The sequence below is a fragment of the Rhinichthys klamathensis genome, unplaced genomic scaffold (assembly GCF_029890125.1).
Source record: "Rhinichthys klamathensis goyatoka isolate OS25496 unplaced genomic scaffold, OSU_Roscu_1.1 h1tg000121l_1, whole genome shotgun sequence".
In the NCBI taxonomy this organism is placed as follows: Eukaryota; Metazoa; Chordata; class Actinopteri; order Cypriniformes; family Leuciscidae; genus Rhinichthys; species Rhinichthys klamathensis.
The window spans coordinates 6255049-6270695 of NW_026606658.1; the positions used below are offsets into that span (position 1 = coordinate 6255049).

Below are 15647 nucleotides of genomic sequence, written 5' to 3' on the forward strand. Positions count from 1 at the left end.
GTTTGGGTCGGTACGTTTGTTTTCTGTTTGTTTTCTTTTCTTAGGTCTCTTATGCTCACCTAGGCTGCATTTATTTGACCAAACATAGTCAAAACAGTAATATTATTACAATTTAAAATAAATGTGTTCTATTTATATTGTCATGTGATTTTTCAGAAATCATTCTAATGTGCTGATTTGGTGCCCAAGCAACATTTCTTATTATTTTCAAAGTGGAAAACAGTGCTGCTTAATTTTTTTGTGGAAACCATGAAGTTTTTGGTGAATGAAAAGTTCAAAAGAACAGCATGTATTGGAAAAAAACATATATTTTTAAACAGTATAAAGACTTCACTGTCACTTTTACTGTCATTTTAACGCACCCTTCCTAAAAAAATATGCAGTACCTTACATACAATGAAATGGTCATTCTGCTTTATTTAAGCCAATATTTACTATTTGAGATACAGTATAGCTTCTTATATTCAATTAGCTGATGACATTTTTTGCTTTCTTTGAAATGCAACAAACCACTCTAACACCACACCGAAACATGTTGGCTTGTTTTTCTTTCAAGAAATAACCCAATATATTGGATTTCTCCCCTAACTATGGTAGCCAGGATATGTTTAATAAGCATTGTCCTTCTGCATTCTGCCAGATAGTCAGATATGTGTGTTTATATGTGTTGACAGCGTCTGGGAAATTGTTGGTCAGCAGGGAGGAGGTTTATCGGTGCTGCGGACCTTCAGACTCATGCGGGTGTTGAAGTTGGTTCGCTTCATGCCTGCCCTACAGAGGCAGCTGGTGGTCCTGATGAAGACCATGGACAATGTGGCCACCTTCTGCATGCTGCTTATGCTTTTCATATTCATTTTCAGGCAAGATTAGAGATCATTTTTGTGCAGTTTGAATGTACTGTATTCTGTCCATTTATTTTTCCTTTAACTGTGTTTTTTTATTTTTATTGTTTTACAGTATTCTAGGCATGCACCTGTTTGGATGTAAATTCGGCTCTGAGAGAGATGGAGACACTCTTCCTGACCGCAAGAACTTTGACTCTTTACTGTGGGCCATTGTTACAGTTTTTCAGGCAAGATTCCTGCATGTTACACAAACTGAAATCCCAATCAGGCACCTTTTCATCCATCTTGGCTGATCCGATCATAAGTGGACATCACTAAATACAGATCGGACATGTTTTGTGATCCCAAATAATTACAGACTGTCAATTAAAGCACAATTCAAACACATCTACATGTTCAAAATGTTCGAGTCAATATTTTTTTTGTAAGAAATTAATACTTTTATTAAGCAAGGATGTATTAAATTGATCAAAAACGACTCAACATTTATAGGTAACGCTTTTTACAATAAGGTTTCATTTGTTTACATTAGTTAACTACATTAGTTAACATCGACTGACAATTATAAATTATAACAACACAAAACTAAATAATATTTCACAATATTGCGTTTTTTTACTATATTTTTGATCAAATAAATGCAGCCTTCTTTCAGAAACTTATTCCAAAAAAGTCTTACACAACCCCAATTTTTAAACATGAGTGTAAATAACAATTTGATTGTGTATTTGTTGCTGATGTTTGTCTACTATGTTGATGTTCATTAGATATTGACTCAGGAGGACTGGAATAAGGTACTGTATAATGGGATGGCCTCCACCTCTCCAGTGGCTGCTCTGTACTTCATCGCCCTCATGACTTTTGGAAACTATGTCCTGTTCAACCTGTTGGTGGCCATCTTAGTGGAGGGATTCCAAACAGAGGTAAAGTCATTCTCCAAACTGGCCTGAACACTTTCATCCTCTTTTTCACTTCACAATCTATCTTCTCCTTTTTGTTCTTTAGAGTGTAGCACATAATCCAACACCATATCTTTCTTCTCTCTTTCTCCTCTAGCTCTCTCCTGTCCCCTTCGTCTAACACTATGTCCTAAACAGGCACGACGTGACAAGATTTAAGTGAAAAGCTATTTTTCTGTCAAGACTGAAAGAAAATTTTTTAGCTTGACGCAACAAAATCACAGCCAATCTGTTTGCGTGCTTTCTCACACTCCACTCCACAGAAGAGTGTGAAACTAAGAACATGTACCTTGAATTTTAATGACTAGACAGCAGCCTTTTTATGATTTTGTACTTGAAGGATTTTTCATATAATTTGTCATGTAAAACTTTATCAATCTCTTCCCATCCTTTTTTGAGGTTTATTATATGTGAAGAGCGATTTTGGTCCAGTAAGTTTCATGTGGGCAGGGATATGAAGCGGAAAACCACTTAAAAGAGACACTGGCTTATTTTCAGAAAAGAATACTAGCATCCTACTCCTATTGCATAAATTGTAAGAGTTGTACGCTAGTATGCTATTCTGAATTTAGCCAGTATATTGGGGTGAATGGGAGAAATCATAATGGTTAATATAGCAGCTGTGAAGAATATAAGTCTTTCCTTTCAACTTATTTCAAATGTAGTTTAACCAATGTAATATAAAAAAAAAATTGGTGTGTCCTAAGTTGCATACTTATGCACCTTTCTATGCTATTTTGTGGTAAAAAATACTGAGTAGTGTGTTCACGCTAAAAATGCCAACAATAAAGTCCCGTTCACACTAAGATCGATAACTGTAATAACTTTACTGTCCACACCAACGCACAATTACAAGTGTGCACTGCAGTAGCATGTGCCACCTTTAATGTTGAAGTTCTTTAAATTTGGATGGATTTTGACTGGCTGTCAATGTTTTCATCATTCTACAGCTGGAATTTTTTTTCCAATGATATCATTCTTCTCTGTCATTATTGTTATAGCTGTGGCGTGGACTTCCCTATTCTCAAAGAATTTAGAATGATTAACTTTATATATATATATATATATATATATATATCATTTTATATAATTTATATACTATATCATCCTTGGTGTGAACGAGGCTTAAGAAGTGCTCTTCGAAGACGTAGTTATTTAAGAAAGTTTGGAAAATATCATACACTAGGCTATAGAGTACATAATGTGTATAGTATGTCATTTGAGCTAAATTCATAATTTGAGCTAAAATGTTAAATATACAATACTATTTTTGTATTTATTGTTGATTTAAAATAATTTATGGATACGTTATCTTGACAAACAGCTTTGGAGATTTTGGTCTTTCTTATTTAAGTAGATAAATGATATGGATTAGAAAATAGCTGCATGGGAGCGTTTCCAAGATGGCTGCTGGGAGAACTGAAATGGGCTTTCAAATCAAAAGCTTGTTGATTTGTCGCATTGTGCCTGGTTAGGACACTACGTATTATTATGTATTCAACTAGAAGTGATGAGTTTCTTGTTCTGTGTATAATAGTACCTACTCCACACTCATGCTCGCCCATGAGCGCTCCTTCTCATCATCCTTCCTTCATTCTTTTGCTTTATCGCCTTCTTTTTCCATGATCTTATGAGACAACTTATCTCCCAATGCATAGCAGCCATTCTTCTCTGACAGAAAGTCAGACACACACACACACACACACACACACACACACACACACACACACACACACACACACACACACACACACACACACACACACACACACACACACACACACACACACACACACACACACACACACACAAATGGCCAGGCTCAGGATAAATCAGAGATATAAATGTTATACCTATGTATCATTTTGGGTGGAGGGCTTGTTTTATTTCTTTGGAAAGAGACAAACCAAATCATGCAGGATGGCGTGTGTATACAGTGCAAAAAATCTAGGATTTGATCACCTTTATTTGTATGGTATGAGGTATGATGAACAATTGAAAAGAAAACTTTTGTTGTTTAGCTTTTTAGTGGATGCAAAACTGTTTATCTCATGACAAATGTTAGTGTAAATCTAAAACCTAAACAATTTATCATATCCTTTCTCACATTGATCTCACATCGATTTAAAAGATTCGTAAAAACTTTTAATGAAAAAAGTAGCTCTAGATTTTGATTGATTGCTCCATTGAGCAAAATCATTGTTAGAATAACGGACTATGAATCAAAAATCTTAAAGTGCTTTTTCTGTAACACCTCATTAGAGCAACAACAAAAGGAGCGGCAAATCACGCAATTGAAAATTGGTTTGTCATTCATTTTAATTTGCATAATGGTAGTGAAAGAGAACGTTTTAAGTTTGGATGAGCAGACACAGACTTTTAGTTAACATGAGAGAAGGTAATATCTGGACGAAACTCAGTTTTTCGCTTTTTTCCCCCTCTCTAAAAGATGAGCGTGCCTCTCCTGTGTCTGCCTGCCAGATAGAAATATCTTTCATACTGCATCATGGCAGTTTAGAGGAAATTATGTTGCTCAGAAGCCTTCAAAATAAACTCTCCACTCTTAAATTAGAGAGGATAGCCCACACTCAGCTGACCCCTATCTGCTCTTACCTTTGCTAAGTGCATCAGATATTATAATCTCATCCCAATTGATGTAATGCCCGTATTCTCCCGCTTTCCTGTACAACTGACGAACACTGTTGACTTAATATTTTAACCTTACATCGTTTTCTGCAAACATCATGTTTATTTTTAGTTGGTCGAACTTTTCAGTGCGTCAGGGTTGCTGGGGAAACTGGTGGGTGAATGACGCGTGTGAAGCAGAGAGATCAAGCACGGGGATGAATGTCCCCTCAACAGTGTAATGTCCCGTCCACTGAAGCAAAAAGCTTCACATAGTCACAGTGCTGTAAACAGACAGTCTCGTTCGGATCATAGCGTGAATGTCAGATTATATGTCAGCATGTTCAGTGACCATTCCATGTAGGTTATTGGTTAAAAGCAGATTGTTTTCATTTTTTTAAAATAATTTCCTATGTCTTACTACTTTATTTGTGTCCATCTTTGCAGTGGCACCTATATAGGTAAAATGTACTGTACACTACTAATCAGTTTGGGATTGGTATGATTTTTAAAAAAGAAAATAGTTTCTTATTCTCACCAAGGCTGCGTTTATTTGATTAAAAAAACAGTAATATTGTGTAAATAACTTTTTTAATATATTTTAAAATGTAATTTATTCCTGTGATGGTAAAGCTGAATTTTCAGCAGCCATTGATTGGAGTCACATGATCTTCTCCCAGTCTTCAGTTTCACATGATCATTTATGTGAAACGATTGTGCGATTAATGTTGAAATAATTTGTGCTGCTTAATATTTTGATGGAACTGTTTTTTATTTATTTATTTAAAGAATAAAATTTTCTAAAACAGTGTTTTAGCATCATTGCTTAAAAAAACCCCAAACTTTTGATAGTGTAATTATGTAACAATGCCACCATAAATGCATGTATTATTTATAATATAATATAATATAATATAATATATTATCCCAAGCAACCCTTGTCAATATAAGATCTTGACCAAATATTGATGCACCTCTTCTCTTAATGGAAATAAATGTGGTGATGTTATTTCCATCAAGAGGTGCATCGACTCCACAAACTCACTGTCCCGAGCATGCTAACAGCCTAAACTCCATCCAAAATGCACAATTATTTTTACTTCAACAGAAGTATTCAGTGAAATGTGGGAGTAAAATTTCTCATAATTTTGTCTTTTGTCAATTTTCTAACACTTTGTTATGCTTTTTCCCCTTTCTTACCTTTTCGCTCTGTGTGTTAAAATCCTAACACGTGTCCACAATAGGAAATAACCAAGAAGGACGATTTGCATGGCCAGCTGAGCTGTATTCAGCTGCCTATAGACTCAGGGGTATGTAGCTACCGCATGATGTAACCCAGTGAGACTAACCAGGAGGACGTCAGCGTTTGTGGACAGTGTCACTTGTGATTGTTACTTGTAGAAGCAGACTTGACTCAAAGTCTTTCTTCAGGTTCACTTGCTCAATGCCTGGCGGCAGAGTACAAACCTTGTAGAGCCTCATGCTTTATTTTATCTGGCTGAAAGGATGTGTTTGGGCTTATGGAAAGCCTCAGCGAAATCAGACAAAGCCAAACAGACTGCTGTGCAAAAGCAAATAAGGCAACTGGGAAGTCTGTTTGAATAGGTCTCAAAATCGTTTAATATGCAGATACGTTTCTTAATACTGCTTTACTCCTCTAATCATTTTGATCTTGTAGAATTGCTCTGCATGGCATCATCATATTTTTTTATTCAGCTAGACTTAAGGCTTTCCGCTGGGTTCAATAACTCAGCGATCGAGAAAGTCCGTTCAGTGAGCCAGAGCTGAGAGGAAGCACTTGACCCTGTTGAGGAGACTCTGTCTGTTTGTGGTTCTGGACATCACATCCTGTATTTGTTTTCATTCATACAGCTGTGCTAGGTGACATTAGCAGTGGAAATGCCATGAAATGGAGAGCACCAATGGCTATGTGCACTCTCTGAGAAAATGGCACTAAAGCTGTCATTGGGGTGGTACCCTTTCAAGGGGTCCTAATAAATACAATATAGGTACTAATATGCACCTTTAATGTACTAATATGCACCCTTTATGTGTAAATAAGGTATAAAGGTGTACCTTTTGAAAGTGTACCGCCCTAGTCATCTGTTTTGGACCTTTTTTTCTGAAGGTTTGAACTTGTCTCTTACGTCTTCCAGTCCTTCACCTCGACAAACAAACTTACATAAACCTCTCCGCTAGTCCTTACTCAGGGGTTATTAGCACATCTCATGTCAAAACATGCCTGAAATCTCTCTATCAGCAAGGTTGGTCAAGCCCGGGAGAATTCCCAAATTAAGACCTGTGATTGTTAAGCAGCAGTTGCACAGCAACCTTAATGTCTTAATTGACAGTAGAACCCCAGTAGGCTTTCTTTCACATCTTGTACCTGACCAAAGCGGTTCTGGCAAACATAGCTTAATGGGATTGTACTAAAATTTCAGACTGAAATTTAAGTTGTTCAAATAAAATCTTGACATTTATGAGAAAAACACAGTCTCATGGCAGAATTGGTGAATTTGTATGAATTCATGCAATCTAATGTGTACTGTACATTTTTGTATGATCTGCTTACACCCAGTGAGAACTAGGTTTAGGTATTGGGGGTAGGATTGGAGGTTCATGCTCATGAATTTGAACTATTTTCTAGAAAAAAAAATATGAATTGCCAAAACATACAATATACATTTTAAAATAGTACATTCAAAATAATACATTTTCATAAGATTGGGTTGGAAACGTAGCAATGTCCGATTTGCAAGGGAAGAGTGATTCCGATTTTGAGTCAGATCATTTCAGTGAGTTGTTCGATTTACTTCACAAAACTGGGCTGCATCAGAAATCACATACTTCCCTTCAATATATTAGGCAAAAAACAGTATGTGACAAAAGAAGTATGTCCGAATATATAAAAAAGTAGGCGAAAAGTACCCGGATGACCTACTTCTTCCGGCGGGATTCTGAACTGTGCATATAATGGAAAATGTACTATTCCATGAGGCAACGAAGGAGGATTTGTGAATGGAGGTGACGCGACGCAACTGACGCTGGTAGGTCATATGATAAGGGCAACATGGCAAAATGTAGTATGTCCATATTACATTCATGCTACACACATTCATACTTTATAGAATGTACTTTTTTTAGCAGTCATGAATAATTACTTATTCAAAATAAGTGCCTACTCGAGAGCATGCGGTTTCGGACACAGCCCTGGTCTTAATGATTTGTTCATAGAACATCTGTTTGATTCATGAACAATCCATTCTTTTGAGTCAAAATTTTTCAATGATCAATTGATTCAGTTCACTAAAATAATCTCAATGTTTTGTTCACAAATCATTCTTGTGAGTCAAATCTTTGGAATCATTCAATTGATTCAGTTTACAAAAATGGAATGATTATTTTATAAATTGGACTGATCCAGTTCTTGAGATCTGGTTGCTGCTGTTGACAGCTCACTAGAGGGAGTAAATATAGGCTACTGTTTTAATCAGCAGTTAAAAAAACATGAGGGTGAACTATTGCTTTAATAAACCTTAGTTCTAACTGATTTTACATATATGCAATAGCTAATAGTTTTTGCTAGGACTTGTGTCAAAAAGTCAGATAGCTTATTTAGCTAATACTGTAGGTGTGTTATATTTCTGCCACGTCTCTTTGCTCAGAAAGATCATGTCGGAGTTTGGGCCCAACTGCAGGTGGTGGCTTGTTCCTGAAGATGCTTTGTAGTGCCTTTCTGCTAGTTCAACCTATCACAGCTGTGTTTTGTTGTACTGTTCACTGTTGTTGAGAAGGGGCAAGGAGTCCCTCTTGTGTCTTGACTAATGGAGCTTGACTCCAGTGTCAAAGCTATTTCAAGTTTGTTTTTTGTTGCCTTAGTATCGTATATATTGTGTTATTCCCTATTGACAAGTCCTATTCACTGTTTTTCATTGTAGTGAATTAATTGCTGTCCGATTGTAACGTGATTAGTGTTGCAATAATCCCATTGGCTTCAGTGAAACTGTTTTTGTTCCTTACCCATTTACACACCCATTACTAATGGATTGATTTTTTTTTCAGAGACCAAAATACACAACGCTTTGATTCAGCTTGATGTTAATACATGAAGCCAATGGGATACATTGTTTGTAGGTGCAAGGTTTGTCAGAATAGTTTCCACTGTGTCGCCTCTTTGTCTTTGACCATTAGCTCCATACTGTGAATATGCTAAACATATGCTGAAATGTAAATTTAGTTTTCTATAGGCGTTTCACATCAGGTAACAACACAATGAGGGGAGGGGAGGGGAGGGGAGGGGAGGGGGGGGGGGGGGGGGGGGATGTTTAATCCTTTATCATCTTTATCATATTGTATTTAAATTACAACAATCGTGCACAAATAGACACCTTAATGGTCAAACTGAGAGAGTGATCCATGTCCTTAAACAGTGCTCTCTGTTTTGACAAACCACCCAGGGTTGAAGTTCTGTGCTAGACCACACTGAAACACTCTCGGCATTTAGCCATTTTAAGACTAGCCCAAGACTGGGGACGAGGAGGACACAGGCCAAACAATGTGATGAGTCCTCTGATAAAAATAGCAGTGTTTATTTCTCCTGCCTGATCATTGGACGTGTCTCCTCTACTGGTGCTGTACCTCCAGTGAGCCGAGAAAAACCCCCACACATAGTTGCCCGCATGTGGATGTGTCTTACGCTAATATAGCAGGTGGTCTGACCATGAGATCATCTGCTTAAATCTATACAGAAAGATACATTTAACTAATATTTAGCACACAATACTTGTGGTTTCAGAGTGGTAGTGCAACCTGGTGCTGTCAAATGCATGCCGGCACTGTGTTTTTGTGAATTACCCCTAGATAGGATGTCTCTCCCTTAGATACCAGTCACCCTCTGGCCTTTTTTGTGGGCCGCTGGGGTGGGGAGACCACACCCTCACTCACCTGCCTGTTCCTCACCCTGCAATATGCTTCCCTAAGCCTCAGCAACTCTAAGACCAGCTAACTAATGTTTGTTTATCTTCCGTATTTGATACAGGGTGATGCCTCAAAGTCTGAGTCTGAAGTAGATATCTATGCACGGAGCTTGGATGATGTTTCAGGATGTAAGAAGGATCTGTCGGCATCATCCGGTGAGACCCACATAGCATTGTTTACATTGAAGCACATGGCATATTCAGGGCTTAACAAGATTTTCTTTTCTGCTGGCCAGTAAGATTTTTTTACTTACCCTGTCAAAAAATTAACTGGCCCCACCCAAAATAATGGTTGATTGGTTGATTGATTGATTGGTTGATTGATTGATTGGTTGATTGATTGATTGGTTGATCGATTGATTGATCGATTGATTGATCGATTGATTGATCGATTGATTGATTGATTGATTGATTGATTGATTGATTGATTGATTGATTGATTGATTGATTGAAATATGTGTTTGTTTATTTGATAGAAACATTTAGATTTATCATTAACTGGTAAGTGTTCTGTACAATATTTTTTGTGCTTTTTTCAGCAAGCTGGAAATTATGCAGCTATAATATAAATCTATGGTTTTATATGAGTTTATAGATTTATGAACTCAGGTTTGTTTCAGTGGACCATCCTTATTGTTTAGTCCTGATATTGTCAAATGAGCTTGTCTAAAACATGTAGCCATAGAGTATACTGACATTGTTTTTGCAGGACACAAGCCATTCTTTTTATATATTAAGCATGTGATTAAAGTACACTCTTTATATTTTGAAATCCACAAGCTAGCTTTGTGCTATCCCAGATACCCTTTTACCCTTCTAACAGTGGGTTTATACTGTGTATTTCTGTCTTTTTGACATAATGCATCATGGTCCCTTTTGAAGATTAAAGGCTGTTTAAAAAATTCATGCTTGAAATGGTCCCTAATGCATTTTTCAGCTGTCTGTCATGTTTTGTAGTGTCAGTGATGTTGAGCTACTATCCCTGTCCCTTCCACAGTTGTGCCCATCAATGGCCATGTGGATTTGAAAACCAGCCTGACCCCTCCCCTCATCACTCATACGGCTGCAACACCCATGCCTGTCCCTAAGATATCAGGAGGAGGAGACCCTGCGCTGGGCTACGAATCCCGCAGAGGCAGCAATGTCTCCATGGATCCCAATGGCCAAGATAAATCTCCGGTCAGTAACTACCGTTCTCTGATAGAGAAAGTTGGACAAACTACAGTCTTATTTTTCTTCCTTTTATTTTTGTATGTTTGTTGATTTATTTATGTATTATGGTTTATTTTCTTTTTTTTTTCTTTTTTTTTTGACATTGCACTCAGAAACATTACATTTTGTAATAATAAGAGGTCTCATTCACAAATAGATGTATAAAAGTTAAAAATGTTATTATAATGCACATCAGTTTTGTTACGCTGAATTAAGTCAGACTTATTGTAGGGTCACATAGTTATGCAACTTCTAATATAATATAATATAATAAATTATAGAATTTATAATAATGTAAATAAATGCATTTGCACACACACCAGTAGTTTTTTCTGTCCACTGTGGTGGAGTAAATTTTTGCACGAAAATGTTCACACTCGGGTTTTACAGTTAGCCAATGCGATGTAATTCAAGAGTGACATGTTCCTTTCCCCGTATTTTTGTAGTCGAGTGCGCGGAGCTCCCCTAATGCCCCGTGGAGTTCAGCCAGTAGCTGGAACAGCAGGCGCTCCAGCTGGAATAGCCTGGGACGAGCCCCCAGCCTCAAGAGGCAAAAACGGCAGTCTGGGGAACGGCGCTCCTTGCTGTCCGGCGATGGCCAGTCCAGCTCAGACGAGGGAGAAGCGGGAGAGAACGGAGGCGGTGGGGGGATGTCCGAGGGTGATGATGCCTCCCTCGCCAGGACGGACTCTCTGGGACAGAGGCCTCGGCACAGGCGCATGGAATCCCTGGAGACGCGTAGCTCGTTTGATCTGCCTCCAGACACCTTGCAGGTGCCATTCGTGCATCGCTCCGCCAGCATAAACAGCGCCCGGCCACCCAACTTCCTCAGCAACGGCAAGAGTTCTCCATCTACAGCCACCACACAGCTTTCTCTTGATGATCCCCACAGCGAGGATGACAATGCAGATGATGAAGGAAATCTGGTGAGAAAATCTACACTTGATTTATTACAGCTATTTTTCTGTTCCTTACAGTAGATCTATCACAAATGTCAACCAATTTTCTTCAATTCAGTTGGCTGCCATGAAATTTCTATTTCTAACGAAACTAACTTACTGATCATATAATCTCACATGGTCATCCATCTTTCAGAGTCGTAACGCTCGTCTCTTCCGCTGGCTGGACCACAAGCAGCCTGAATGGTGTCGGCAGAGGGTTACATGGTCGCTTTACCTGTTCCCCCCACAGTCACGGTGAGTATCTGATGCTTTCTTGGCTCTCACGGTCTTACCTGCTGAAAAGACCATCTAAAACGTTTTCAGGAAGGGAATGCAGTCCTATGGATCCCATTATACATTGAGGAGGGCGTACCATTAATTCATGTGTTTTTCACCAATAGTATTGGATGACTTTTGTTAATTGATTGATATCCCAGTATAATTTATGGTTTACTTGAGTCCTATATTGGTCCTATATGTACATTCCTAAATTCACTTAATATCTTATGCAGTGTTGCTTTTATCAAATTTCAAGAAGATATTTTAGATATTTTTATCTATTAAGAATAGGATTTTTGCAGTGTGGGGGTCCCTCATAAAAATGTTCTCCTGGGCCCTATAAATTTACATGAACATGAATTTCCCAAGATAATATTTGTTCTTTATTGCTGGTCAAGTAAGTATGTTTTTTTCTGTAGGAGCTAGTCTTGTGGGGACACAAGCTCTCCAGCATCCAACATACGCTGGTTATTTCAAAAGCTGAATCACGTTTATCATAGTACCATGGCTCACGTTCAGTACAGGAGTTTAGGTTGCCCCTAAGCCCTAATACCCTCATTAAGATGCTCAAGGGGTGAGAAATATCCTGTACTTTTTATCCTCTCCCTTAGGCATCTTCTTGGTATTCCCCTTCTCATCTCTTTCCAGTTCTTTCCATTTTTGAAATGCATGTCTGCTCACATTAAGCTCCATGGAGGGTTCACTTATTAGAGAGAGAGGAGAGGAAAGAAGAACTCAGCATTGCATGTTACACTCTGTCAGCGCTTTACTAATTAAACATCAAACAACCTCAGATCATCCTCCTCCTCCTTCCTGTGCGAGCCCTGGATGATGCAAGCTATCACCACTTTGCACTGTTATGACATGCAGATTGGCATACATTGGTGTCACCAAAAACCAAAGCAAAAAGTCTTGTGATTTTAGTATGTCCATCTGTGCGTGTCATAAGCAGGTCTGCGGTTATGTAGACTCTTTTTTCTGATGTAAAACAAAGACATTGGTTTCCACTGCCATCTTCGCTTTTTTGGAATTGCGCTCTCATGCTAATTTGCCCTGTTTAGTAAATCTGGCCCTAAGTTTGATGAAGTTTTGTTTTAATGTTTTGAAAGAAGTCACTCTTAATGTTGTTGCTCAATAAGGCTGAAACAGTAAAAACAGTAAAATGATTACAATTTAAAACGTCTTTTTCCCCCAATTTTAGTATATTTAAATATATATATATATATATATATATATATTTCCCCCCATTTTAGTATATTTAAACATATATATATATATATATATATATATATATATATATGTTTAAATATACTAAAATGGGGGGAAAAATATATATATTTATATTTAAATATACTAAAATTGGGGGAAAAAGACGTTTTAAATTGTAATAATTTTACTGTTTTTACTGTTTCAGCCTTATTGAGCAACAACATTAAGAGTGACTTCTTTCAAAAACATTTACTTTACATATGGAAGTGGGAATCTCTTCAATTTTAATAATATATATATATATATATATATATATATATATATATATATATATATATATATATATATATACGGTATATATATATATATATATATGTATGTATATATATGATTAAAATTGAAGAGATTCCCACTTCCATATGTAAAGTGCTTTGAGTACCTAGAAAAGCGCTATAATTATTATTATTATTATTATTATTATAAAATCACATACAATGTAACTCCTTGATGCAATACATTTTTAAATATCCATTATTTTATATATTTTAACTGATTAATTTATACATATTTATTCAGACATAAGCATTGTATAAGCAATGGATATTTGCTTTAAATATTTGTCATGTCTAAATGAATTAGTTTGAATTAGTTTTAGATCATTAGATGTGACATTATGGTACTTTTGGATGCCTGTCTGAAATCTTGTGTGAAGTTGCCATAAGAAGCACCTGTGAAGTCATTGACTAACTGGGTAGCGAGGCAGCGAAGCAGCTGTCTTAGGTTTCAGACACAGCATTACACTTCTCTCCCCATTTCACCCCGCCATGACCACACTCCCCAGCATGAGAGATCGGGGCTGTGAGAGGCAGGTTGGCATGACAACAGCGCAGAGTTTGCCTTCTGTTCCCACTCAGTGTCGTTCTTAGCATGAATTCTTTAACATCAGGCCAAGTCTTGAGACATTAAAGAGAACCGAGCACTATTTATTTATAAAAGAAGTCATGCTGGCAAGCTGTACGTCTTATGGCAGACACACGTTCAGCATAAGTTTGTCACTGTTTCTAACAGAAGTTCATTGTGATGCATGAACCTGAATTAATGTCAGCCATGATTGTTAACATCTTTTAATACATTAAATGATTGGACTGCCAACAATGTAGCATTCTACTCTCTTAAATATTTAAAGGCATAGTTTACCAAAAATGAAAATGTTGCCATTATTTACTCACCCTCCTATAGTTTCAAACCTGTGGAACATAAATGAAGATATATAATGTTTTGTAAATGTTTTGTTGTTGTTAAATACAGTGGAAGTCAGTAGTAACCAAAACTTTTTGGTTACCAACATTCTTCAAAATATCAGAGAAAATATTTGTGAGAAAAAAGTTAGTCATACATAATTAGTACAACATGATGGTAAGTAAATTATGAAAGAATTTTTGGGTGTACTATCCCTTTAAGAAAAACTACTACTGTAGTCTCACTAAGCGACCAGTTGACATTTGTGACCCATCTTTCGTGGGAAATTACTTTTTTAATGAATTAATTTTAGGATCAGCATTATGTTGCCTGTTTGCATCACTCAGCTCAATATATCTGGTGTGATTATGTCTTGCAGGTTTCGTGTGACATGCAATAAAATCATCTCTCACAAGATGTTTGACCATGTGGTTCTTATCATCATCTTTCTCAACTGCATCACTATTGCCATGGAGAGGCCCAGAATCGACCCCTCCAGCGCTGTGAGTAATGTAACTTCACGCACACACAAGCACGCAACCATGTCTTTCAAAACAACATTTGCTGAAGGCATAAGTGGTCAGGTCATTGAGATGAGTGTTGAATGCTTATTTTTAATTAAAAATGAACTTCCATTTTATAATCAATTTTTTATACAGCTTTTGTAGAATGGGGATTTTAAATTATTTAAATAATACTCAAAAACAATTACGTGACAATTTAAATAAATGTTGCAACTTGCAAGGTTTGATCCCATGCTCCCTCTGGTTCTTGTCTCAAGGGTATGTAGCTTTTTTATTTTATTTTATTTTATTTTATTTTATTTTATTTTATTTTATTTTATTTTATTTTATTTTATTTTATTTTATTTTATTTTATTTTATTTTATTTTATTTTATTTTATTTTATTTTATTTTATTTTATTTTATTTTATTTTATTTTATGGGGAAAGCTTCATAGATTTCACTGTGCTGATTGCTGATTTAATTACCTAAGACCAACCCGTGACCCCTGGATGTCCATTACAGTAAATATTTTAAATTTAAATTTTATAATGTATTTCTAAATGGACCTTTTTAATATCATTGTATATCATGTTTGGTTGAAATGGTTGCTTCTATAGAGAGTTAAAACAAATGTCAACCGTTTTTCTCTGTTGACAGAGATGCAAAAGTAGCCGTATAATTCTGGTAAAATAAATATCATGAAAGCATGAAACTGATGAAACATTTAAAGTCTCAGTTCAGGATAGTCACTAGTGAAGTGTTTGCAACTGTGCACTTTCTTGTGAGTTATCCTTTTTGCACAATCTACTGCCCACGAAGCAAAGGTCTGCATGTGCCAGCTGAAAAACTTCGCCTT

The 15647-nt window shown here is 36.7% G+C and overlaps 1 protein-coding gene across 9 annotated transcripts in view; it reads left to right on the top strand.

Annotated features, from left to right (window-relative positions):
* cacna1g (calcium channel, voltage-dependent, T type, alpha 1G subunit) overlaps nucleotides 1-15647 on the top strand; it is a 254008-nt gene that overhangs the window by 158318 nt on the left and 80043 nt on the right. For 6 of the 9 annotated variants that reach the window (XM_056255722.1, XM_056255715.1, XM_056255714.1 and 3 more), the window contains exons 12-20: nucleotides 675-860; nucleotides 958-1072; nucleotides 1613-1768; nucleotides 5674-5739; nucleotides 9468-9561; nucleotides 10403-10584; nucleotides 11064-11543; nucleotides 11713-11813; nucleotides 14665-14788. In XM_056255722.1, the coding sequence (XP_056111697.1) occupies nucleotides 675-860; nucleotides 958-1072; nucleotides 1613-1768; nucleotides 5674-5739; nucleotides 9468-9561; nucleotides 10403-10584; nucleotides 11064-11543; nucleotides 11713-11813; nucleotides 14665-14788 (1504 nt within the window). The remainder of the gene's footprint in view (nucleotides 1-674; nucleotides 861-957; nucleotides 1073-1612; nucleotides 1769-5673; nucleotides 5740-9467; nucleotides 9562-10402; nucleotides 10585-11063; nucleotides 11544-11712; nucleotides 11814-14664; nucleotides 14789-15647) is intronic. The other 3 variants (XM_056255718.1, XM_056255717.1, XM_056255723.1) reach the window with 1 other exon arrangement.